Source organism: Pelecanus crispus, chromosome 10, assembly GCF_030463565.1.
Source record: "Pelecanus crispus isolate bPelCri1 chromosome 10, bPelCri1.pri, whole genome shotgun sequence".
Taxonomy (NCBI): domain Eukaryota; kingdom Metazoa; phylum Chordata; class Aves; order Pelecaniformes; family Pelecanidae; genus Pelecanus; species Pelecanus crispus.
Window position 1 is genome coordinate 10301579 of NC_134652.1, and position 24797 is coordinate 10326375.

The following is a 24797-nucleotide window of genomic DNA, read 5'->3' on the forward strand; positions in this document are numbered from 1 at the left end:
AAAATGTACCAGATTCTCAGTGCATGCCTGTAATAACAGAGCAGCAGGCTATAGCTGGGAAGGGTTCTGTTCCTAATTAGATCTGTGCAGACAGTAGGAAGCATATAGGGAATTGCTTTCATCATGAATTACCTTCTAGTGGCTGGGAATTAGCAGTACTGGAATAGGGGGGAAGAATTTCAACTGGTATAGTGGATAACCCGATGGACAGCCGAGGGATGAGGGTGTCAACAGCTTCTTTAAAAAGTAAGAGTGTATGTACTTCTCAGCAGAGGAAAGAGGAGGATTGACTGTTAGAGAAAATGCTTTTCTGCATGCCAGTGAGTGGACTCTGAACTGAGAGTTTACTGTTAAAGCACGTATGAAAAGGAATGACTGCTCCTTCCCCCCCCATCTTCCGTCTTTATTGCAGCATTTTCTTTCACTTCATAGTGGGTAATGGGCAGAAAGACAGGGAAGACAAGAAGAGAGAGGGAGAGAGAGAGGGCTTAAATTTTGGTGTTAAAATGATAGGTCTTAGCTGTTTGCTAATACAGAAAAATACAGAGTTCTTAAATTTTCAGACAAAGTGTTCTTCCAGTGAAGTTGAATAGAGGAGTTAGTATGGTGGTTCAGTTGTAGGTATTGCTTGAAATATTTTTTATTTGTAATCTTGTTTCTAGAGTTGTACCTGTAGAAGCTATCCATTGCTGGCTTGTGTTCTGGCGTCTGTGTGTTTGATGTCATGTCTGACGGTATACTTGGAAGAGGATGCTAAAACAAGAATAATTAAACTTACTTTGTTAGTGCATGTGAAAATTAATTCTCATAACGTAATTTATCAGAATATATAGTTGTAATCAGAATTTAAATTGGAGGAGCTTTTAAAATTAGTGGCATGTATCTTCTAGCTGTTAATTGGCTTCTTATTTCTGCAGGTAATCGCTATGGTTTTAGTCCAGGAACTAAATATTAATGTCTGATCACATACTTTCTTATACAGTTATTTCATGAGTTTAATAAATCCTTGATTAATAAACAGTCAAATTAGTGTTCAAACATTATATCAATAGCTCTTCTGGAAATTCTATTTTCATTTCACTGTAAAAATTAAATTATAAACAAGTACCTAATTACCACAATTATCATAGAAAAAATGTAGTACCATTATTAGGGGTTTTTTTATTCCAGAAATCCAACTAACACGATGTAGCATAGTACATACTCAGCTTGCAAGAGTGAGACCAAATCTTACGTAAGAAAAAGTTACTTACCTTGTCCACTTAGCAGATTGATTTAATAGAACAAGTTAAGACCTTTGTCTTACATACTGGTAGTTTGCAGAGCAGGTCTATGCTGTTAAAATAGCAAAGTATTAAACATTATTTGACTTAATTTTTAAGTAATTTTAAACCTTGAGATACAGTACTTGCAGACAATAGAATGTAAATGCAAATACCCAGCTAAGTTCCAGTAGCTTGTACATTTTATTCATCTGCAGGTTTTACCTTTTTATATGCAATGATTCTGTGAGATTTTTTTTATATGTTTGTAACTTCCTATCTATGAACAGCCCCCAGGCCAGGGCTAAACAAACGCTTAGGATGACTGCTACTGAAGGTAGCTAGAAGAAATAGTGTTTTCTTTTTTTCTTGGCATGTTACAGGACCACGTATCAAGGTTTTTGATGTTCTCCCTAGATAATCAATACGTATGTTGTATCAGATACTTAACTGAAGAGTTTAAAGGAATGATTGTCACATTTGTTCTTATTTTTGTCATTCAATTAGCAGTTAATAGAGGATGTTTCCATTGTGTAACGAAGTGAATGAAAAAGATGCTATTTCTGAGTCTTTGCTTTCCCTTCAATACCTGTGAGACATTTCTGCCTTAAAAAGTTGGTATGCTGTCCACTCATTGTATCAGCAGGCTTTCTGCTCCCTGCTTTTGATTCCAGTCAGTTGAGCTATCAGCAGTTTAGCAAATAAGCACATCTCAGTTGCAGTAGGATGAGAAATGGTTGCAACCCTTGCCAGTACTAGCCTTTAATGTTGTGTGTCCTGTGGCTGCAGTTTAACTACTTCTCCAAGTACTAATGTAATATTTAAAATGGACATAATATGCGCTGAATGCCATGAGATAATGAGGAAAAGGATGCATGCTCCTTGCTTCTTTGAAGAGCACATCTATGATGAGAAAAAGTGTCTGTTTTTTAAAAAAAAAAAAGCAAAGTTTTGTTTTTGAAGGGTACAACTTGTCCATATTCTGGTGTATATATGCAGAGAGGTGTTTCATTTGCTTGTGTGAACTGGGCCTGTGGGCCCCTTATTGCAGTAAAGGAAGCGTGGCTGAGCTGTGTTCCTGTTCCTCGTTCTCTGCTACTCACACCACCAGATTTTGAGTTGATGCATTTCCACTTGCTTTGCTTTGTCTTACTGCATTGTGGGGAAGCACAGACGGCTGTCTCCTTAGCTTTAGAACAGGGGCAGGAATGCGGGGAAGGTGTGTTAGAGTGTCAAAATAATTGTGAGCTGTGAAACAGAGAAGGAGGAGAGCTGGTCAAACCAGTTGTGAGAGTGCCAAGAGTCCTGTCACAGCAGCAGAAAGTGTTGTAAGCCAGGGACAGAAAGCTTTCCGTATGCCACACTAGATGTGTGGCAGTTTCACGAGATGGCTTGTTATTCAAGGTATGCAGGCAGGCTTGGGCTGGGCTGATCTCAGAGTGGTACTTTGAGAAGTTCCTACCCAGGGCGTTTTAAGTTGACTGGGTAGTGATTACATTCTCCTGTGGCATAGGCAGCAGAAAGGACGTACACTGTGAGGGTGAGACAAACATCACATGGAGGGGACTGAGGAGCAAGACACTTTTGCCACACTGTTCAGATGACGATCGGCCCTGAGGAAGGAGCAGAGCAAATGGTTGAAGGTAGAAGCTTAGCAAAACAGTGCAAGAAGGTTGGCCAGTGCTCACCTGGCACTTTGCTACCACTTTGCTACCACTCAAGGTACTGTATGCTGACCTACCATGATTTGCTTGTCTGATGCATTAACAAGATATCATTACATAAAACAGTTGCTCTGCTTGAGTCAGGATTTGCCTTTTATGGTTGCTTTTGATGCTTTCAGAAGACGTCATAAAAGACACTAAGCTATTTTGTTTTCTTAGTGCAGGATTTTATAAGAGAGTGCTACCATAACCTTATTAGTTCCCTGATTTGGGGAGAGTCACTTATAAGGATGGGTAGGATAATAGGAGAAGGATATAAAACCTGGAAAGACATGGAGCTGCTATAAAATATGTATCCAGTGTCCAAATATTATCTGGGACTTGCTGTATTTGTAAGTTTGATGTGAAACAGTCAAATACTAGCATATTTTCTTTCAACTAGCTACTGCTAGGCTGGCAGTGTTGATAATTTTAAGCTACTTTCACACAAAACCTTTTGCTTACAAAGCAGGAGCATTTTCTTTAGCTTTTTGTCTCTGGCCTTATAAAGGAGGCATCTGCTGTATTCAGTTGCCTGGGGTAGGCACAACCTTTGGGTATTCAAGAGACATTTGAATGTCAAGATGAAATTGCGTTGACAGCTGCTTCAGATGATTTCTTTGTCTGGATATTTCTGATGTGAAGATAAATGGTGATCCTATGATGAATTGTTAAGTTTTATCTGTTTAAGAGTTAGCACTTAGAACGTGAAAACTAGTACTATCCAGTGGCAGTAGGGAAGAAAAAATCTGCTCAGGTTGTGAACAGATTCAGATAGATTTTGGCAGATAGAGCTAAAATCCAATGTATTGGAATTGGAAAGGCTGTGAACATTCTTAATGTGGTAAATTATATTCTGGGTACCATGGAAAATTAGAGTAGGTCTGCAGGAAACACTGAATCATCATAATTTACTTTTCATGCTTTAACCGATTTGTGTAGTCACTATTCAAATTCCCCATGCATTTGATACAAAACCGATGCTTTATTTATGATTGATATTAAGTGTAAGATATTATGGATATGGAGTTGGTGGCATTTTATTGCTCTGCAACTGAGATATGCAAATAATTGTATTTCTGCTTCCCCATAGATTAATCTTTCTAATACTAATTCACAGTATTATTTACAAAAGGGAGTAACACAGTAAGATGAAAACTTACTATCCTTCCCACTGTACTGTCTTAACAGGGCTGTATTTTTCAACTGCTGCTTTCATATGAAGATAAATACCATCCAGTTTGCTGACTGGACTGGACATTTTAGGTATGGTAACCAACATGAAAGTTTGCATATCTGATTTTACTGCTTCATTTCTTGTGGGAGTGGTGAACCGCAGGCAGCTGGGCAGTGATGAGCAGCTTTGAGGCAGTAATACATCAAACAACTGCACATTTTCAGGTTTTATAACACTTTAGAAAGTACTTTAGAAAAGGCTTAAAATGAGTCAAAAAACCCCCTCTGATTGTTGCAGAGGAAGTGTCAGCAAGAACTTAGAGTAACTGCTATAGAAAAAAATTGTACTTCAGATTTATACTAATAGTGTCTTTTTCTACAGCTGTTTGGGTTATAAGCTACCTGTGAGAAGAGGGAACAGATACTAGAAGGTGAATTTCTCTTCCCTCTTAAGTGTATCATTTGCAAATTACCTTATGGTTATTGACTGTGTTAAATGCACTGGTCTCAAAACACTGGGTTTTTAGCAGCTGTTTATTTAAGTAGGAACTAGTGTGTTCTGCTACTATCAAACTGAATGCTTTTTCTTGCAGTTATGTTCATTCTCTTTGCTTGCAGATTGAGATCATCAGTGGGGGTTGTTTCTTTTGTTTGTTTTATTTGAGAATAACAATAGTACATTGTGAACTATCCTTACTAGCAGAAGTTATCAAAAAGTAGATAGGTACCAAAAGAGCAATTGTTTTGGCTGCACAAACCAAGTGGATGGATTTGTTGGCTCCAGTGTTTACCTAAGCATAAATCCTTTGATGCAAAGGGGAATCGGAGATTTTATTAATCTCAGAGGAGATCTGTTTGTAAAATGGGGAGTCATTGTAAAAGTTTCATGTTGTGTATAAGTTCTCATATTCACCTTCTCTATTCTTATTTGTAGCTTTCTTGTTCCTATTGATTTGTACTGGTTTAGGGGGGGCTGTAGCATTGAGTCTTTTTGCTTTGAAACCAAAAAGTAGTGGTTTGCTTGTTACTTATAATTGTCATTTGATGATTTGTGACTGTTGTCCAGTCGTGATGTGTTCCCTTGTGTACTTTGAGTCTTATGCTCAGTTTTCCTTCTGCTTTCCTCTTGTTGATTAACTGGTAGTTGTAGCCCACCTCTTGGTTCCAGATTCTAGTGGTAGGTTTTTTGTTGGATGGTATTTCCTGGTAGAAGCAGCTGGGCTGAGGCGGCTGCTTTTTTTCCTTATCTGATTTTTATACCTAAGAGTGAAAGGTGATAGTAGCAATTAGTCACAGACCTAATGGGATTCATGTATCCCTCTGTTCTAAAAATGTAAGCCTCAGTACTAAGTGCTAGGTTAATAAGGCAGGACTCTGGAGGAGTGGAGCCCAGCAGCACAAAGGGTTTCCTTTCAGACTGAGTCAAAGTGCAGGGCCTGGAGCATATAGCTGAATGACTCGGACTGTCTGACTGTGTAAGAGAAAGCTAAACAAATGAGACAGCAAGCATGAAAACAAGGTTGGTGTTGCAAGATGGCAAGGTTACTGCTTCCATTGAGATAATAGTTGGAATAGCAGAGTTGAATTTATAAATGAAAAATTTGCCTTGTTATTAAATAGTCTAATTTATCCAGCATCAGGGGATAAGGTTGCAGCTAAAAGTTGTAACTGCTGTAATGAATTTCTCCTAATGGAAATGATATCCTAAGGGCTTCTTGTGCTTGCTAAAAATGCCAGCAGTCTTTCCAGACACCTGACCATCTGGGATTCCTGAAAAAGGAGATAACAGCATTATACCCAGGTTCTTCCATAAGTATTCTGGCTATTTGAATCTCAATATAGTGTCTTCTGGAAGAACACTTTCTACATAGCTTTTCAACTCCTCAAATGTTTGCTCTGCAAGCTACTTTTTGAGAGAGCGAATCTGCCACAGGCCATCTGTGCTCTTCCAGCAAGGGATTTTGGCTGCTTGAAAGCAGATGGGAAACGAGAATCTCACCCCCATCCTCCCCCAGCCCCTTCCTTCCTTTAGGTTGCTGGGTGCAGATATATTTTGCTGTATGGGTGGTGAGGACGTGACAGTAAGGAAGTTGTATGTTCTGGCTGTGTGAGGGAGTCACCCTATGTTGTAAACATGAGTAGGTCAAGGCATATTACTGCTTGCAAAGAGTGTATAGGAAAATGAAGGCTGTAAGGGTCTAGATTTTTTTTTTAATTGTTCTTTTATGTCTGAGTGGTTTTCAGAGATGATGACTTGGACTTTTTGTGGATTTAAATAATAAAATTATTAGTTCTAAAAAGCTCTGCTTTTTTATATTGTCTTGGCATTTATCCCACTGCTTCGTGTTTGCTATCCTTGATTTCTCACCTTCTTTTAGAAAAACTTGTACTGGAGCATTTACTTAAAAGTTAAGCTGGAAAATCAACAAACTCTGCATAACACTTAGATACCTATATTTTTGCCCTTTGTGTTTTACTTTCCAGTAGCCTTTCTTTCCCCTCTCTCAATCTCTTTTAATTTTGATTTTGAATATAATATGTTGCGTAATGTGAATTCTGCTTCTAGATTTCCAAAGGGAAATGATGGAGGAATATTTACCAGAAATGCAAAGCACGCTGGAGCCAGTCAATCTGTCAGATGATGACTCTTCCAGATCCCTGGATAACGAGAAGTCTGATAAAACGTCTGAAATGAAGGACTGCTCAAGCATCAGTTATACTGGAGATGATGCTGGTGTCTTGGAAAGAGAGTCGAGGTTGTTGCCCTCGGACCAGGATTCAGTTATTGGCATGAGCGACAATAGGGCCCTGGCAGAAAGACAGGAGCAGCAGTGTGGAGGGGCAGACTGCTGTGCCAATACCTGCTCTGAAAGAAAGGTAGAAGGCTCCACAAAAAGAGAACATATATCTAGTGAAGAATTTGAACCACAAGATCCAAAAACTAACCAGGCAGAACAATCATTAATGGAAATATTGCAGGAGCTAAGGGAGGAGACTGACTTTGTGAAAAAATCTAGCGATAAAATCTACTCAGAAAGCCCTTACGACACAGACTGCACAAAGAAGCTTATTTCCACAATACATCAGACTTCCTCACAGGAGGATTTGCTAAAGGAAATAGAGTCTGAGCTCTTATCTACTGATTTTTCAAAGGAACGAAAATTCCCAAATGGTGTGCGGAAGGGTGAACGTGCCTTGGCCATATTTGAAAAATGTGTGCAAGATAAGTACCTGGAGCAAGAACAAACTATAAAAAAGTGAGTATTTGAGTATGCTCATCACAACTAGAGGTGTGTACTGAACAACTTTGCTTGCATGTTGTATGCAGCTGCATACAACATTTTGGTATGAAACAAGTAGTGTCTTGTGAGTTGTTGTAAGGACAGTTAACGAGCTTTTTAAATTATGTTCTTTAAGTGAGGAATTATTTTTTTTACTTGTGGTATGTAATTATAAATAAAAATGTATGCTTAGATCTCTGAATTCCTGTGGAATTTTGGCAAGAACTAAATTACCAACAGCTCACTTGAATAGCCTGCCAATGTCTAGAATTAAATACTGTAAAAGTAATGGTGAGATAAAAATAGTCCAGGATTCATTCAGTTCATGTATGTCTTTAGAGAAATGAACCTTTGTAATTACTAACTCCCACTATGTGCGTTTCATTTATGAGTTTGAAATTGCTTATTTCGAGTACTATTCAGTCTCCTGTTATAATCTAGCAAAGTTGCTAATTAGTCAAGAGCTATCCTTCGAGTTGGAAATGTCATATATAGATAAACTACTGTCTTACCACATTTTATAGGGGGTCTTTTGAAATGCATGGCTTATAAACTTTGCTGTAATAAACTGGGCTTAATTGTTCTACCAGGCAGTACCCTACATGAAGAATATTATATTCATGAAAAGCCAGTTCATTGCTTGATTTCTTGATTCCCCACTTCGTGTTTCATATTCTGTTACCATTTCAGAAATATTTTATTGCTGACAAAATGTAGCCTCTAGCTTCAGATTTATTCCCACTTGCAGAGCTGGAAATGAGTGTCCCACCCTTCATATAAGGCTCTCTGATACCATGGTATGGGACGATGTCAAAGGGAGGGGAAAACAGAGGGAGAAGGGATGCCCAAAAAGCAGAGTAGGGAAAGTATTCTCTTGCACCTCACCAGTTAACCTCTGACAGAAGTCATAAATGTGAGGAAAGTCAGTTGATGGCAGGAAGGCTTGGGAATGCATAGTTAGACATTCAGTAATTACGGAGGAGTGGGAATCTGAAGTAGTGGGTGTGTAGATAGTTGTAATTCCAGGACATCCTCAGTGAGCAAGTTATTTGGGTTTTACTTGTTTATGGTAAACTCAAAAGCAGGTCAGTGTGTTCAGCCATGGGCCAATTACTTTCTCGGAGACAAATGTTTCTATAAATATGTGTATATATTATGTATACACACAGAAAGTTTTTTCTATAAATAAAAGTTTTTTCTTCAGCCTCTTTTTTGCTAGCTGCTATCCCAGTTTCACCCCGTTGACTCTTGGGGACTGACCTCAAGAGTGTAAAACTGCTGTGGAACATTCTGTGTTTGGTCCAAAGGGCATTCTGGGTTGGGTTGATTTTGTTCCTTAGTTTATGACCAGCAGAATGCCTTGTAACATTGCTCTGGCAATAGCACAGGAGTCCCCTGTGCTCAGATGTATCAGTGAACAGCAGTTGTGTGAATTAAGAATTTGTAATCCCAGAATATTCATTAATAGGTTAAAAAACAGTTCAGAAGTGCTAAACTCTCTTTCGCTGATGGTTTTGAATTTCTTGTAATTTAGAAGCCTAGTTTGTTTAGAGATTTATTTATTTATTTTCAAGGGGGGGGGAGCTAAAGATGAAAGAATATGTGTAAAGGGTTATTTAAGTATCTTGTTCAGGTAAGTGCATGCCTCCCATAAATTCATGCAATTTGTGGCATAAAATATCCCCCATCTAACTGTATCTTTAAACATTTAAATACACTTAAACATTAAATACATTAGACTGTTTATTCAGCAGTTCTAACAATGTAACTTCTGAGTTTTATGTATAACTATCTTCTGTTGCAGTGCTAGAAGGTCAAACTAAGTATGTCAGCTTCAACTCAGGCTTCAAACAGCTGAGCTGCAAAGGAACAAACCGTTGCTAAAATTTGAACTTTGTAAGGAGTATGAGCATGGACGCTGTTGTAGTTAACATACCTGCTTAGGACTTAGAAAATGAGGGTTCCATTTCTTACCAGGTTGTAAACTTCAAGGGCTGCTCTGAGCAATACATGAAATGAGTATAGTACTTGTGTTTTTGGACATTTGACTGGTGGAGCAATCTGACTGGAAGTTACTCGTCTTACAAGTACCTTAAAATTGTTAACACTTACAGTTCTGTAGTTGCATAGAGGTACCAAATGTCTCATTTCATTATGGACAATAACAACCCCAAAATGCTGGAAGCAGGCAGTTTGCTCACAAGGAAGAGTTTGGAGTTAAGTTTCACATGCCTAACATGTTTTGTTTTTGTAAGGCTTTTGTGGATTTCATTAGTGTTTCTGGCTGTAACTCCCAGTAAAATTTGCAGATCAAAGAGGAAAAACCATATATCTCAAAATTAAAAACAAACAAACAAAAAAACCCAGTACTGAAGTATCTTGTGCTTAATTTCATTTTTTTTTCTTTACAGATTGATTAAAGAAAATAGAAAACATCAGGAACTGATTTTGGAAATTTGCTCTGAAAAGGACAACTTAAAAGATGAATTGAAAAAACGAACAGAAACAGAAAAGCAGCACCTCAACATTATTAAACAGGTACAGATAACAAAACAGAAGTGCTGCTTAGTGTCTCAGCTGTATACGATGTCACTATTGCCACTGTTTAACAAGATGTCCTTGGTAACATAGAGGAGAAGGAAGGAATACCTGTGCTTGTTATCCTAAGCTTTTTAAGAGGATAGATCTGCTTTTCCATTCTAAGAAATACTATTCATTGGCTAAAAGCATTTAGTGTCTTTGGATAAACTGACTTCCTAGATTCAGATTGCTTAAGTGTTCCATATCTGGAAGTCTCTCTTAAAGTCAAGAGAGTTCCCGTTTTGTGGGTTGCCTTGGTGGGTAGGTTATGTGTACCTTGGCTTCCTGCGGGAAACGGTGTATGTTGAAGGCCTGTTAGGCCTTTTTAGAAAAAACGAGAAGTTAGTCTTTCATCTTGATAGGACGATTTATTTCTTGTATGTAGACATAAAGGAGATCTTATGCGAGTATTTTATCAAGCCCAATTTCTTCTTAATTTGTCATCTTTATCTTCTGTTGTTAACTACTACATCTGCTAATAGAAGTGGGTGGGTGTGTGGTTAGTTGTAAACGTTAACAGTGTGTGGAATGTGTATAAAGAGTAGAGCATATCAACTGTGGTCTTGCACATTATTTTGGTATTAGCGGTTACAATATACTGGCATTTCCCCAGTGAACTGTTAGAACAGTGACAGGCCAGAGAGGAACACAGAGCATGCGTTGGTGCAGGGTGGTTTTAGTGTGGGAAGAAAAAGTATCACATCAGGTGTCATTGCTTGTCTGTAACAAAGTTATCTGCTAATGTTCCTACAGTTGGTTGGCCTAGCTTTATAAACTGATTACAGCTTAGAAATCTGGCAAGAGGTAGCATTTAAATTACTAATTTCTGTTTGTCAAAGTACTGGTGATACTACCCTAGTTGTCAGGTTTCTCTGTTAATGTCTGCATCATGCAGAAATCTGTTCTCAAAGCAGTGTGTCAGGCTTGGGGTGTTCCAGAGGAATGTATTGATGTAGGTAGAAACTTTGTCCTTGATGTGATTAAAAATGGAATTGAAAAGTCTTACTTTTTAAGCTACAAATTGGAGTTGTATATGCCTGAATAAATCAGTATGAGCAGCTTACTCGTTCTCTCTTGTCTGTATTTCCATGATAGCACTGTATGATTTCATGAAGCTATATTATGCAGCAGTTGCTTTATCCCATTCTGAAAAAAAGAAATATTTGTGAGGGAGTTTCTTTTGCTTTCTGGTCAGATAGGAAGGATCTGTGATATTACATGCTTACAGGTGATATCAGAAAGTACTGGTTTGTAGTGTAATACTTTTATATTGTAGTTGGATAGCACCTGGAGTTGTAAGAAAGATACATTGCAGTGAAACGCCTGAGGTTTTTTTTTGTTTGTGATGTGTTTTAATGTTACAATTTCTAAATTAGTGTTTTCTGGTAGCTTTCAAGTCAGTGAAAGCTTGGCTGCACTCACAGCTGCAAGCAAACTGTACATGCATGCTTGTATGTGTAAAACTTTTATTTTGTATGGACAATGATTCATTTGCAAAGCTGAAGAGGGTGTCATTGATTCATTATGTGGTAACAGAAATATTTTAGGTTGTTCTTGCCTTTTGTGTAGCAGTTTGGAATTGCACAAAAATATAAGACACTGACCCTGGGATCTTGTACTTTTTTACACCTACCACCACCCCCACCCCCCCCAAACCAAACCAAACTAACATTGGTGAACTGGCTTTCTCCTGGAACAAGAGGCTGGTCATTATGGCACAATTTGAACAACCTTTGGGCAGCATTACAGCTTATGTAGCCACCACTTGCTCTTGTGCTAGTGCTGCTGCTGCTGCTTCTACTGAACTTGCATGACTCTGCAGTGAATACTCTCTGGGAAGTGTTTCAGTTGAATATTGGTAATTATTCTTCAGCTGGATCAGGTCTCTGACTTGGTTCACTAGGTGGCTAAAAAAGTGCCAGCACAATGACTAAGCACCTCTTTATTTGCTGAGTTATTTTTCAATTAATTAATTCCCGGTCCAGTTCAGTATAAATACGTAACTGCTTTGCTGGCATGGTGGAGGATGCGGCACAGGGATAGCAACAAAAGGGTGGAAGGCGAAACAACTTCAGAGAGCAGCCAGCTCTGCTCTGGCATCTTAGCATTTGCTGTCAATCTAATTTTTTTGTGTAGTAAATTACTATGCCTTGTGTTTTACTTGATTTGATGTATCTTCAGTTTCACTGAAGATGAGAATTGACATCTTTCATGCTCGTACTGTAATGCAAAGCTAGATGTTGATGTGGATAGTTGCAGCTTGACAAGTGTAAGACACAGGTATATATCTGTTGAAGCATCTAATTTTGTGTGAAATGTTCCTGCCTGTACAAAACATGATCAAAGTCTTGTTTTCCCTATAATTATATCATAATGTTGTCTTTTAGCTGGAAGCAAGAATGGAAGAGCTTAATAAAGAAGTGAAAGCCAGTAAAGACAGACTTCTAACTCAAGATGCAGCAGCCAAAAATGCTATTCAGCAGTTGCATAAAGAGATGGCCTTTCGAATGGAACAGGTAATATGGAAAACCTTTAATTATTGAACATCTTATGAACAAACTTGGTTCTTGTAGGAAACATGGAGCCTAGGTTGTTAGATCACTAGGTAAGGCAAAATTTTCCAAAACGGGAACTACTAGCATGCTGTTATATATCATTTTTGATAACTGGCATCAGTGAATTTCTAAATAGCTGTTAATATTCTAGAGTGCCTGATAACTCTTTTTAATGTGTATATTTATATGTATGGAATTCAGCCCTCGACGAAATCTCATTTTCATTGCCTGTGATCTGATCTTGGTTCAAAAGGAGGTAAAAGCTGGCAGTGGCTTTCTTCAGACAGGCTATCACAAAATTAGTATTTTTCTCAACTCCGACACAAAGCTCTTATTTTGTCTTATGTATTACTGAGAGCTGAGATGACTTTTTTTTTCCCCTTAATATCATATTTTGCCAAGTATTTTCTCTAGTGTATGAATTCTAAAGCTCAGTGTTTGATTCTTTTTTTATTTGAAGCAGAATTTGTTAGTGCTGGGGTGGGGGGAATCTGTAAAAATAAGCCACCGAAAATAAGCCATGTGAAAAATAAGCCACTGAATGATGATTGAGCAGTTGGCATGTGGACAAGAGAAGACAAAGAACTGGTACTGGGTATTTGCAAAATTATTTTGTTACTCAGACTTACCAAATACACTTCTGTCCTTCTGAAATGACAAATTACATTCCAAATTACTAATGTATTGATAACTCATTTGAGATGTCTAGCTGTGAAGCTGCAGCTGCTTAGATGTATAATTCCAGTACTTAAGTGGGATCTAATGTTAGTCTTTGCAAAACTGGAGCTTTTGAGTTCTACTTGGTTATGCTACTACAGTGCAATGCTGAAAATATCCAGTAGTGTGTTATAAAAGCTGATTATGAAATAAAAAGTTGATTCATTCTATTTTGATATTTTTCAAGGCAAACAAGAAATGTGAAGAAGCACGCCATGAAAAGGAAACAATGGTTATGAAATATGTCCGAGGGGAGAAGGAGTCACTTGACCTCCGAAAGGAAAAGGAAATACTTGAGAGAAGAGTGAGAGATGCAAACAAAGAAATTGAAAAGCATACTAATAAAATCAAACAACTTTCTCAAGAAAAAGGAAGATTGCACCAGCTCTATGAAACTAAGGTGCTCTAAGTATTGCTGTATTACTTGAGTGAATGATTAAAAGTAGTAACAGAACAACCTTATCACTTGTTTGCTACTGTACTTGGTGAAACAAACCTGTTTTCATTTGGTTTTGCTGTATAGCTGTGAAAACCTTTCCTCCAAGGGAGGGGGAAGAAGTTACTGGGTTCTCATTGTCATCTATTTAAAGTTCCTTTTAATATTTCCCTGAATGTTTGTGAAAAGTTAGGGTTTTTTTGACAAAATTGAAAAGACTGCTTGTTACAGATGCCTGGATTTTGAGGGAATTTCTAGCTTGTTTGGATTCTTTTTTAAAAGGCTGTAATGGCATTAAATTATTGCAGTCTTTTTTGCTACTTTTCTGTGTTTTCACTCTGCATTTTCTCTTTTGTACTACTAAAAATTGGTAATAAAGCAATAGGAATTTTCAGGCCCAATTCCAAAAATTTGCCATTTTTTAGAAGCCAGGAAGAGATTCCCACCAGCTTCTTAAAATTATGCAGGTCTTTTTGTATTGTGCTTCACAATTCTATTTCATGTGAAAGACCCCAAAACTGATAAATTAATGGGGTTCAGACTTTGATTTGGGCCTCTTCTGAGCAATTGTACTATACACAAAACAATCAGAAAAGTACGTCTTAATAGAAGTCCTAAAAATTATGCTTCTGAAACAGTCACCTTGGTGTCCTCTTTCACATGAACAGGAAGTGGAAGCATGACTTTGTATGTTAAGTTTTGTTTAGGAAACCTATCTATCTACGTAACTCCTGAGGATTACACTACAGCCTTACAGAAATTGTACAGCCCTCGTATGGTGCTGCTTTAAACTTTTTTTGGTAAGATGAACCTATCACTTCAGAAACACAGTTTGGAAATTTGGCTTAATGCAGTGGTTTGTGGATAGTGATATAGAAGGTTACTCTGTTACTTCTGTTAACATCCTTTCTTGGCACTGACTTACAGGTTAGTGATTTGACTTGCATACATTCTGCTGTCAGTGCTCACACTAGTCTGCACCTGTACAGTTGGTAATACCATTCCATTGGTGTCACAATTTTTGTCTGTAGCCTTGTATACTATGTGACCTTACCACTTGAACCTGTGTTTCCTCGTCCTTTTGCCGAGAAAGAACAGAGAGGACCATGCAGCTTTACCCAGGAGATAGTTATTTTAGATCAGAACTCTAGTCTGTGCTTTGCCTTTTAACAGGTATGTAACGTTAATGTATATTAACAGTAATGCAGTCTTACCTTGCTATTCAAACCAGAACACTGATGTTTTTTTCACTGGATTATGGGCTAAAGCATTATTGAGCACTCTCAAGTCTGTGCATGCTTTTGCAAAATCCTGACACTAAGGAAAACCAAAAAAAAAGATATTTGGCAGTTGAGCAGGACTTGACACTTGAGTCTTGTTGTAGAAACACTGGATGATTTGAATCCATAAAATAAAATCTATGAAATCTTCTTAGGATGGTGAAGCCACTCGACTCAACAGAGAAATAGAAAAATTGAAAGAAGAAATCAATTCTCATGTTATCAAAGTAAAATGGGCTCAGAACAAATTGAAAACAGAAATGGATTCACACAAGGTTAGTGAATTGGTACGGGTACCTTGACATGAAAATACAGTCAGAGGGATCTAGTTGCTACACTGTTTACTTTTATATAGTACTAAAATCTGTTTCTGAAGTGGTTTTTGTTTAATTTGAATACCTGCAGCAAAAGTCAGAATAGTGCTCCTAAAGATACTGATACAGAAATGTTGAAAGGATGTGAGGGGAGGATGTATGGGGGGGACTCTGTTTAATCTGGTGATCAACTTTTAATTTGTGTTTTGTATGAACTAACTGTCATCTCAGTTTAGTTTTTATGTGATAGAGTTAAGTCTATCATCTGAAAATGTGCATGGCATATAACCAAGAGGTCCTTTTGTTGTGCTTTCAGTGTTGGAACAAACAAAATTGTATAAAGTAATAGTTGAATGGAAGTAAGAGGAAAAATAATGCTGGACATATTTTTTTGTTGTTGTTGCTAATTCTTTCCAGACTGAAATAAGAAACTTTTATTATGAGAAATGCTTTTCCCAGATTAAGTTAGATAAATAGGTTTAACCCTTTCTTTATTACTGGTTTTGTAGGAAACCAAAGAACGCCTCAAAGATGCAACAACAAAATTAACTGAAGCAAAAGAAGAAGCAGACCAGATAAGGAAAAACTGTCAAGAAATGATAAAAACCTATCAAGTAGGCACATTTTCTCAGGAGGTGAAATTAGTGTTTAGCATCGGAGTCATCTTTGTCCTCCCTTTCTATCTTAAGCTGCAGCAGGAAAGAATTATCCTGCGAGCTACAAAGCTGAGATCACTAGTCGCTAATTTCTTTACTTGGAAAGCTTTTAAATAAAAGGGACAATGTTTGTCTTGATAGGCATGCAGTGTGTGGGTCTTTCTTGGCATGCTCAGAATTATTAGATATGTACCTACAGAAAAGAGACTCGGTGATGTGAAAAGCTGTTTGTATGCTCATAAAACCAGAAAGGGGAACGGGGGAATATAAAACTCTAAAACTGTACTTACATGTCTTCAATCCTTTTAGGAGTCAGAAGAAATTAAATCAAATGAATTGGATGCAAAACTCCGAGTAACTAAAGGAGAACTAGAGAAACAAATTCAGGAGAAGTCTGATCACCTGGAGGTAAATATGTGGTGTGTGGAGACAACACAGTTGGCAACTTAGTAGTTAAGAATGCCATGAGTTTCTAATTTTGAGAATCTTACTTTAAGCTGCCTACAATTTTTGCCAAACATTTTTCTTTTTGGCCTAATACTACAGCCCAGGTGTCTGTGTCCAGCCCTGCTTTTTGGAGGATATTTTTAGCTATTACCTTAGATGCACTTTTTAAAATCAAAGTTATGTGAAAAGAATACAATGACGATGAAATAAGTGCTCTTTCATTATAAACATGAATGGAGTAATGGATTTAAACTAAAGAAGAATAGATTTAGACTAGACATAAGGAAGAAATTTTTTACAATGAGGGTGGTCAAGTACTGGAACAGGTTGCCCAGAGAGGTGGTAGATGCCCCATCCCTGGAAACATCCCAGGCCAGGCTGGACGGGGCTCTGAGCAGCCTGATCTGGTTAAAGCTGTCCCTGCTCACAGCAGGGGGTTGGGCTGGATGAGCTCTAAAGGGCCCTTCCAACCCAAAGCATTCTATGATTCTATGAATGTTGCTGTAATTTAGAGCACAAATTCAGATGATAGGCAGGCCTTTCTCTGACGGGTATTTTGCCAAGCTATATGGCAAGGAGAGACAGGGAACAGCCTCTGTTCTGTATAGAGATTTGCTAGGCCAAAAGCTAAATGCTCTAATGATTTAGTACCTGCTCACAGCTCGTATGTGCATATGCCATCCTCAGTTTGCCTAGAACTTACCCTGTGTTCTCACGGGCTGTTGTGGCTTGGATTTGTACACCTAAACCCAGAGTGTGGAATCTCATTTTTGTTCTCAGTTCTGAGAATAAAGAAGCTTTTAGGCTTTGCTTTTTGAATAAGTAAAACAAACCTTTAGGGTACCTGTTCTGCCTTAAGCCCTCTCAGCTGTTGTGGTGGCCTGCGTTGGCCTAGATTTTTTTGACATCCTGGGAGATGCCACTGTCCACTTAGATTTCTCAAGGAGTTTCTCACTCTTTAAAAAGGTACATCATGCAAAAATAAAAGAACTGGAAGACTTGAAGAGAACGTTTAAAGAAGGCATGGATGAGCTTCGAACACTGAGAACAAAGGTAAGGTGTGCTGTGTTGGATTGCAGTGGGGCTAAAGGCAGTGTTGGGTTTTGGAACAAGACTATATTCAATCTGCTAATTGTATTTTTACTTCTTTCGGAATAAACAGTGTGATTAGAGACTGGCTGGCATGAGACTAGAAGGGATACGTAACTGGGACTCTGGGTAGCCTTTCTTGGGGAGTATCAGTTGATCCATAGCACAACAATGTTTTCTTTCATGGTATGCATGTCCTTTGACTGAAAAGTTGTGAGAAACATTTTACTAAACATCTTGTAAATTTAGTAACTTTGGAAAATGAAAAATACTTGTAAACTTTTCCTACCTGTGAAGCTAGTTTAGTAGAGGTCATACATGTAACCTCTGGTAAGGAGTATATGCTATCCATAACTTCTGAGCAGTCTAGATTAGCGTGCCAGTCCCTCTGTCCAGAGCAGGGTTTTAGCTCAATAGGACCTTAGAAAAAGGGAGGAAGACATAAAAAGGGATTGGCTTGGTAACTGGGGAAAGATTACGTCTTTGGATCCTGGTCCATTAGACTGATAAGTTTGAGTATTTGGACAAAACTAATGTTAATCACACCTGTTTAATTTTATTTTTTTTGCATTTTTTGTCTGTTTATTTTTCTGACTGTATCTGATCTGAAATATTTGGAATATTGTTCTAAGCTGCTTGGAATCACCAAAAAATGACACAGATGACACAGGAGCTTTGCACAACAATCTAGACATTTGATCAGAATAATTCAGCTCTGAAGTTTGGGAGAATAAATAGTTTCTTTTTTTTTCCTTTTCTATTTAGGTAAAGTGTCTGGAGGATGAGCGTTTAAGAACAGAAGATGAGTTATCAAAGTATAAAGAAATAATTAATAGACAGAAAACTGAAATTCAGAATTTGCTGGACAGAGTCAAAACTGTAGATCATCTGCAGGATCAACATCAGAGGTACAGCTATGCACTTTGAGGAATGATTTAAAAGATTGTCTGGGATGTGGAAAGTTGGGGTTTTTTTTAGCTGAAATTATTGATGCTTTAAAATGTATTGTAATTTGAAGAATCCTTGTCCTAATTTAAGTGTTTTTCTAATCTAAATCAATATTGCCAGTACTGGAGACAACCTTGGTGGCCTCTAAGTCTAATTCTTACGTTTTTCATTATTGGAATAAGAAGTGCTTGCTTTCTGGCATACTCTGTAGGAAGTTATGTCTTCTAGGTGTCTGCCCAGTTCTCGTTGTATTGAAAGATTGGGGAAAGATAGATTGCTTCAAAATTGTGATGGATGAATGAAAGTATTTAACAAAAACAATTTAATATATTTGACAGATGCTATATTTAGACAGTAGGGAGCACTTGTATTTCTAATGGACTGGAATTCATTCTGCTGTGTGAAAGTTAGTTCACTGAAGAACGTGAGGGAAATAATCCCAGAGAAGAGTTGGGTTTATCAGCACTTCTGAAGTGTCTGAGCATGGTCATGTTTCTGTATGGTACATAAGGACTAGAATATGCAAATGCTGTCCTCTTCACCAATTCTAATGGTGTTGCATAAATGGAGATAGACAAATGGCAGATAAGCAGAACCACCCGTGTGCCCCTCCTGTACTTTTAAGCAGTTCTTATTTATCATTGAAAAATATTTCAGTGATTATATGCCTTCCTCAAGGTTTAGAGAATTAAGCATTTTCCATTTGCTGTGTGCTGGTTGGCTGTATTGGTAGTGTCGTCAGCCTTTCTAGGGAAACTGCAATCTGTTAGAGACAACCGAAGCTTACGCTTAATAACAGTTACTTTTCACTTGCCATCTTGCCACATTAATTAAAATGAGTGTGATCACAGTGTGAAACTACAAATGTGTTTTTCCAGTTATTCATATATTTTCTCCAGTTTTTCCTCTCAGTAATTGAGACATGCTTAAATGTCTCGCATTCCTATTCAATTTGGATCAAATTTTTTTTTTAAGTATCCTTCCCATACAACACTTACTATCCCTACATCAAGATTCATATTGTCTTTTACTTCTCTGACTTTAACATGTTTCCAGTACTCCTTAGAATCTTTGATAATGTTGTGGAATCTCAACCAGAGATTTAAAACTTGGACCAGTAAATCCCCATTATCTCCTGTGAAAGAGAAATCCTGGAATCTTGACCTCTGTTTTTCCTATTGTTGTGTAGAACAAATAAACTTACTGCTTTTCATTTTCTTTGAAGCAAATGGAAGGAATTTCATCTTAATTCACACAAAATCTTACCTGCTTTCTTGATGAGAAAAGAATAGAGGAGGCAGGTTTCTTTAGCCTAGGGAAGAGAAGATGGAAGGGACATGTTCTTAAATGTATAAAGGCTATTACAAAGGGAATGTTCAGCTATCCTTGGTCACTGGAGGAAGGATAAAAATAAACAGTTTTGCAGGAAAAGATGATTTTTGGTTGAATGCTGGGAAGAATTTTATGGCTGAGCTGGATACTGACTACCTCCAGTGTTGCCTGGTGTCCTTCATTGGAGAACTTTAAGGATAAGCTAGAGATCTCTTTTAGGATGGTCTAAGTATTTAATTTTGGCTGGTTCAACCCTGACTGTTAACTAGAGATTTCTCCTGTCATAATGAAACAAGATACTTGGAAATGTAAAATATGAGCATAGCCTTCTGGCATAGGTTTTTAAATGGGAGCTATAGGTGAGATATTTTGCGGCATAAATGGCTGAAAAAGATCAATGCTGTAGTTGTTCAGTCTTAAGTCTTCTGAAAGGTGGAATTAGCCTAAAAAAGACTGTAAAGGCAGGGTGCAATACATTTGATGTTATCCTTTGGTAGTGCAACGTTAGCTAACTTCTTTTGTCATTAACCACATGAACTCCTCATTTTGGTAACTGGAAGCATATAATTTATAGTAATGGAGTTCTAGTAGAATTCAGTTACTTAGTTTTACAAAATTATAGTTCATTTTCAGAATGCTTAACGATTTGGATTGTCTGCACCTCACCTCTACTTGAAGAAACATGTTGATATGGGGTTGTTGGTTTAAAGTGAATTGAGGCTCCTGGTAATTACACCGTCTGACAGGGAATTAAATGAGATGTGTGCCCTTGCTTTGTATAACTTTAATTTTATTTTTAAATTTGAAGATATGTACTCTCTGTGAGAAGGAGGTGAGGGTTTTTCTGCTGATGTTGGAATGTAAGGTTTTAGAAAGGTGTAGAAAATCCTATGATTGAAGAACTAACGAAATAATATTGTAAGAGTAGATGAGAGGAGGACATTTTTAGTCTGTAGCTTGTCTAACAGCTGTTTAATTTTGGAATTAATGTCAATCCCTTTCTTTAAAATGTTGATCGTAACTGAAGATACGGCCTTTCTCACTCAAATGGTTTGCAAGTGATAGACTAAAAGTCTCCTAATGGGAGTGCTTCAGTAGAAACAAGAACTTGTTTTATAGAGGACTGGGGGGAGGGATAGTGGAGTAAGACAGGTCCTTTGAATCAGAGCTGCACCACTTGGTAAGGATGTTTCAGAAGTCACTGTACTGCTGTCCTGGAGAAGCTCAAAACTGGAGTATTTCCCCATGTCTTAAAGACAAGTCCTCATACAGAATGACCGCCTTCATTGGATTTGCAGACCTTCCTCTTATGTACAGGATCCGTTTTTGAGGGGTTTGTTTATAACCTATACTGAAGCTTATGAAGTTGAATACAGAGAGATGGTCTTCCTTGAGGAAGCTAATGACTGCATGTCCTTCTGTGGGACTCATGGTTTAACCCCAGCTGGCAACTAAGCGCCACACAGCTGCTCGCTCACCCTCCCCCCCGGTGGGATGGGGGAGAGAATCGGAAGGGTAAAAGTAAGAAAACTCGTGGGTTGAGATAAGAACAGTTTAATAAATTAAATAATAATAATAAATGGTGAAAAGGAAAACAGCAAGTAGAGGAACAAAACCTGGGGGGAAAAAACAAGTGATGTAACTGCTCACCACCTGACTGATGCCCAGCCAGTCCCTGAGCAGCAATCGCTGTCCCCCAGCCAACTCCCCCCAGTTTCTATACTGAGCACAACATCATATAGTATGGAATAGCCCTTTGGCGAGTTTGGATCAACTATCTTGGCTGTGCCCCCTCCCAGTTTCTTGTGCACCTGGCAGAGCATGGGAAGCTGAAAAAGTCCTTGACTGGTGTAAGCAGTACTTAGCAACAACTAAACCATCAGTGTGTTATCAACATTCTTCTCCTACTAAATCCGGAACACAGCACTATGCCAGCTACGAGGAAGAAAATTAACTCTATCCCAGCCAAAACCAGGACAGTGATACAGATACCTGTCACTTCAGCACTGCAACATGTCATGAAATAGAATCTGCAAATTCCCTTGGCATTTAAAACCATCTAGTGACTAACAGATGCCCCGGGGTCATTAATATGTTCCTCTGCCTTATTTGACTTGAATGCTTTTATTTCAATAAGGTTTCGTATCTTTAAGTTCAGCTTATCCCTGATAAGATAACAATTGTTTTGACAGAGATGAACAAGAAATCAGTGCTTTAAAGGAAGAAGTAGATGGTTTCAATTCTCTGATTGCTGATCTCCAGAAGGACATTGAAGGTAGTCGGAAAAGAGAATCGGAGCTATTGATATTCACTGAAAAATTAACCAGTAAGAATGCACAGCTTCAGTCTGAAAACAATTCCTTACAGAGCCAGTTGGATAAGCTTTCTTACAGTGAAAGAGAGCTGCAGAATCAGCTGGAATGTGTTCAACAGACTAAAGATGATCTGGTGAGTACAGTGTGCAGCTTGGTTTTTGCACTGGTAAGGTGTCTGATGCTGGTAAAGATGTGGCACATGAATTCCACCTTGTGTCTTTACTTACCTGACTGTGATTTCTCATTGAGTTTGCCAGTTTGATAGAATAACAGCAGCAGGATATGAACACCTCATGTTTCTAAGGGGAAAGAAATCCTGAGGCACACTGCAGTGGAATGAGGGGGTGTTATTGTATTGCTCTTTCTGGAAGTACAGACTTGTTCTCTGTGCAGCTGTCATTGAAACAATCAAAAGGTTGCAATTTGTCTGTGAAATTTATTACTGTAAACTGTTTCTTAGGTCCTGTTTGTACTATGAGATAAATGTAATTTTTAGTAAACTTAATGTGTCATGGAAGGTAATGTGACTGCACTGTACACCTCTGCATGGCTCTCTACTGTATCATGTAGATGTTTTGGAGATAGTTCAGGAGTCTTACTGCAGTGTTGCACTGTGCTGCATGTTCATTTTGCAGTGGTAGTGTTTAGCCTAAGTAATAATTGTAAAATGTGAATGATTCACAGGTGAAAAGTAAAGTGCAGAGTTAGGGGTGTTGAGCATATGGTATGGTTAGGCTGGAATTTTTTTGTATATGACTGAAAATAAAACTACAATTTCAGGCCACCAGGTTGCAGAAGGAGGAGGATCAGCGAAAGCTAGAGGTTGAGACACTACAGGCTCAGCTTGCTTCAGAGCAGAAAGAACTAACAGCGCTGAAGACCCGTGTGGATGAACTGAAAGACGAACTGGCTACCCAGAAGCGCAAGCATGCGGCAAACCTGAAAGATCTCACGAAACAACTTCAGCTAGGTTGAAATTATTTTCAGATACAACGAGTCAGCCCCACCTGCGAGCCCCTTCACAGTGTCTGGTAGAGACTAGGGTCCTGTCTGCATATGCCCACTGTTTGAGTGTAGCCCTTCAAGCTCTCCCTGTCCCTAATGACAATGAGAGTGAGCGAGCAAGTTAGATCTTGGGGAAGCTGCGGTTACAGGAAACAGGCTTTAATGTCAATTTTCAGTCTTAAATATAACTTTTGAATTAGGCTTAGATATAAAATGAAAGTTTTATGTCAAAAGAGCTTGGTCTTTGTTATCATGTATGTGACTACTGAAATGTCACTGTGGGTAAATATGGATCCTCGTCTGCGTAGGAGTATATTCAAAGGTTGCTAGAAGTTTCCTAGTTTCTGACTGTATCAGGAATTGCTGGTGATAGTTACTTTTTTTAGTATACTAAACAGAGTGCTTCAGTTTTTAAAGATGGATATAGAGAGACTGATGACTAATTTTGTCAACAAATAGAAATCATTAAATAGTCAAGAATGCATATGCTCTGAATGCAAACAGATTTGATTATATTCAAATCTGTTTGAAATGTACTTGAAAGAAGACATCCTGTTGGCATTGTGCAAGACAAGTTCCACGTCTGTCTTTGTATATATATGAACAGCTGTGCACTTTCCCTCTTGATCCCTACTGAATGGTGCTTCTGGCACAAGTACTACACTCAGCTCCCAGTAGTGATACAGTTATGAGATCCTGGAATAGAGTTGCCATTCTGTCATTCAGTAGTTATTTACATGGCAGTCCTAATCAAAAGTAAAATCAAATTTAAGTCTTATTGTTCCCAGTTAATCCTATGTATGGCATTACCCCCTTCAGCTGGCAACTGCTGCAGGGTGTAGGGATCTTGGTGGATGTGCATCCAAGTGCTTCAGGGTTGGCGGCAGGGAGAGGAGGGGGTTTTGGGGTTCTTTCCCCTAAGATTTTTTATTTGCTACCATTATCTTTCAGTTGTCAAGCCATGTTAAATTAGTGCAGGTCAGAGAGGATTAGAGTTTTTGTATGTTGTGTAACACTATGATTTTTTGGGGTCTTAATCTCCTGTTGGTAACCATAATTTTATTATACTTTTAGCACGGAGGAAATTGGATCAGATGGAAAATGGTAATTATGACAAAGAAGTCAGCAGCATGGGGAGCCGTTCCAGCTCATCAGGTAACATAGCACATAGCAGGGCTGCCAAAACAATCCTTCGATCTTAATAAGGTTGCCATGGTGTGCTGCCGTGAGCCTTGCTCTTGTTGTTTGTGCATATGCAGTGTGTGGGCAGCCTCCCATTAAAGCTGACAAAATAGCCTTTAAGCACCAAAATGCACTTGGCTGAATGCAGTTGTAGGTGCTTATTCTTATTACGAGATTGAAGTTTAATGTTTATATATTTTGGTTCTTTTTAAACGCCTACCTTTTGCTTTTATGTTTGGAGGAAGCTCAGAGGACTCCAGTTTATAGAGGACCCTCTTAAATGCTGCCAGAGGCAAAACAAAAATGAGCAGTGGCTTCCAGTGTTGTTTAATTGTACTATTGACAGTTGCAACTGTGTAAATGATAAATCAATTGGTATGTTCAGAGGCATCAGTGTATTTGTGTAAAATTCATTACTTTCTGTCTGGTTAGAGGTAAAGCAGTTATCTTTAGCACTGAAAACAACATCTGTTTTTTTCCTCAATATATTTGGGTTTTAAGTTTGGTTAGTTCTGTCAG

At 38.2% G+C, this 24797-nt stretch overlaps 1 protein-coding gene across 4 annotated transcripts in view; it reads left to right on the plus strand.

Moving 5' to 3' along the window:
• Positions 1-24797, plus strand: part of CCDC186 (coiled-coil domain containing 186) — a 40542-nt gene that overhangs the window by 9048 nt on the left and 6697 nt on the right. Inside the window, exons 1-13 of one of the 4 annotated variants that reach the window (XM_075717596.1) lie at positions 2863-2905; positions 6708-7398; positions 9834-9960; positions 12390-12518; positions 13462-13674; positions 15146-15265; positions 15814-15918; positions 16270-16368; positions 17374-17460; positions 18262-18404; positions 21969-22224; positions 22872-23061; positions 24171-24251. In XM_075717596.1, coding sequence (XP_075573711.1) covers positions 2863-2905; positions 6708-7398; positions 9834-9960; positions 12390-12518; positions 13462-13674; positions 15146-15265; positions 15814-15918; positions 16270-16368; positions 17374-17460; positions 18262-18404; positions 21969-22224; positions 22872-23061; positions 24171-24251 — 2284 coding nt within the window. Of the gene's footprint in view, positions 1-2862; positions 2906-4199; positions 4232-4551; positions 4573-6707; positions 7399-9833; positions 9961-12389; positions 12519-13461; positions 13675-15145; positions 15266-15813; positions 15919-16269; positions 16369-17373; positions 17461-18261; positions 18405-21968; positions 22225-22871; positions 23062-24170; positions 24252-24797 lie in introns of those variants that run through there. The other 3 variants (XM_075717598.1, XM_075717599.1, XM_075717597.1) reach the window with 3 other exon arrangements.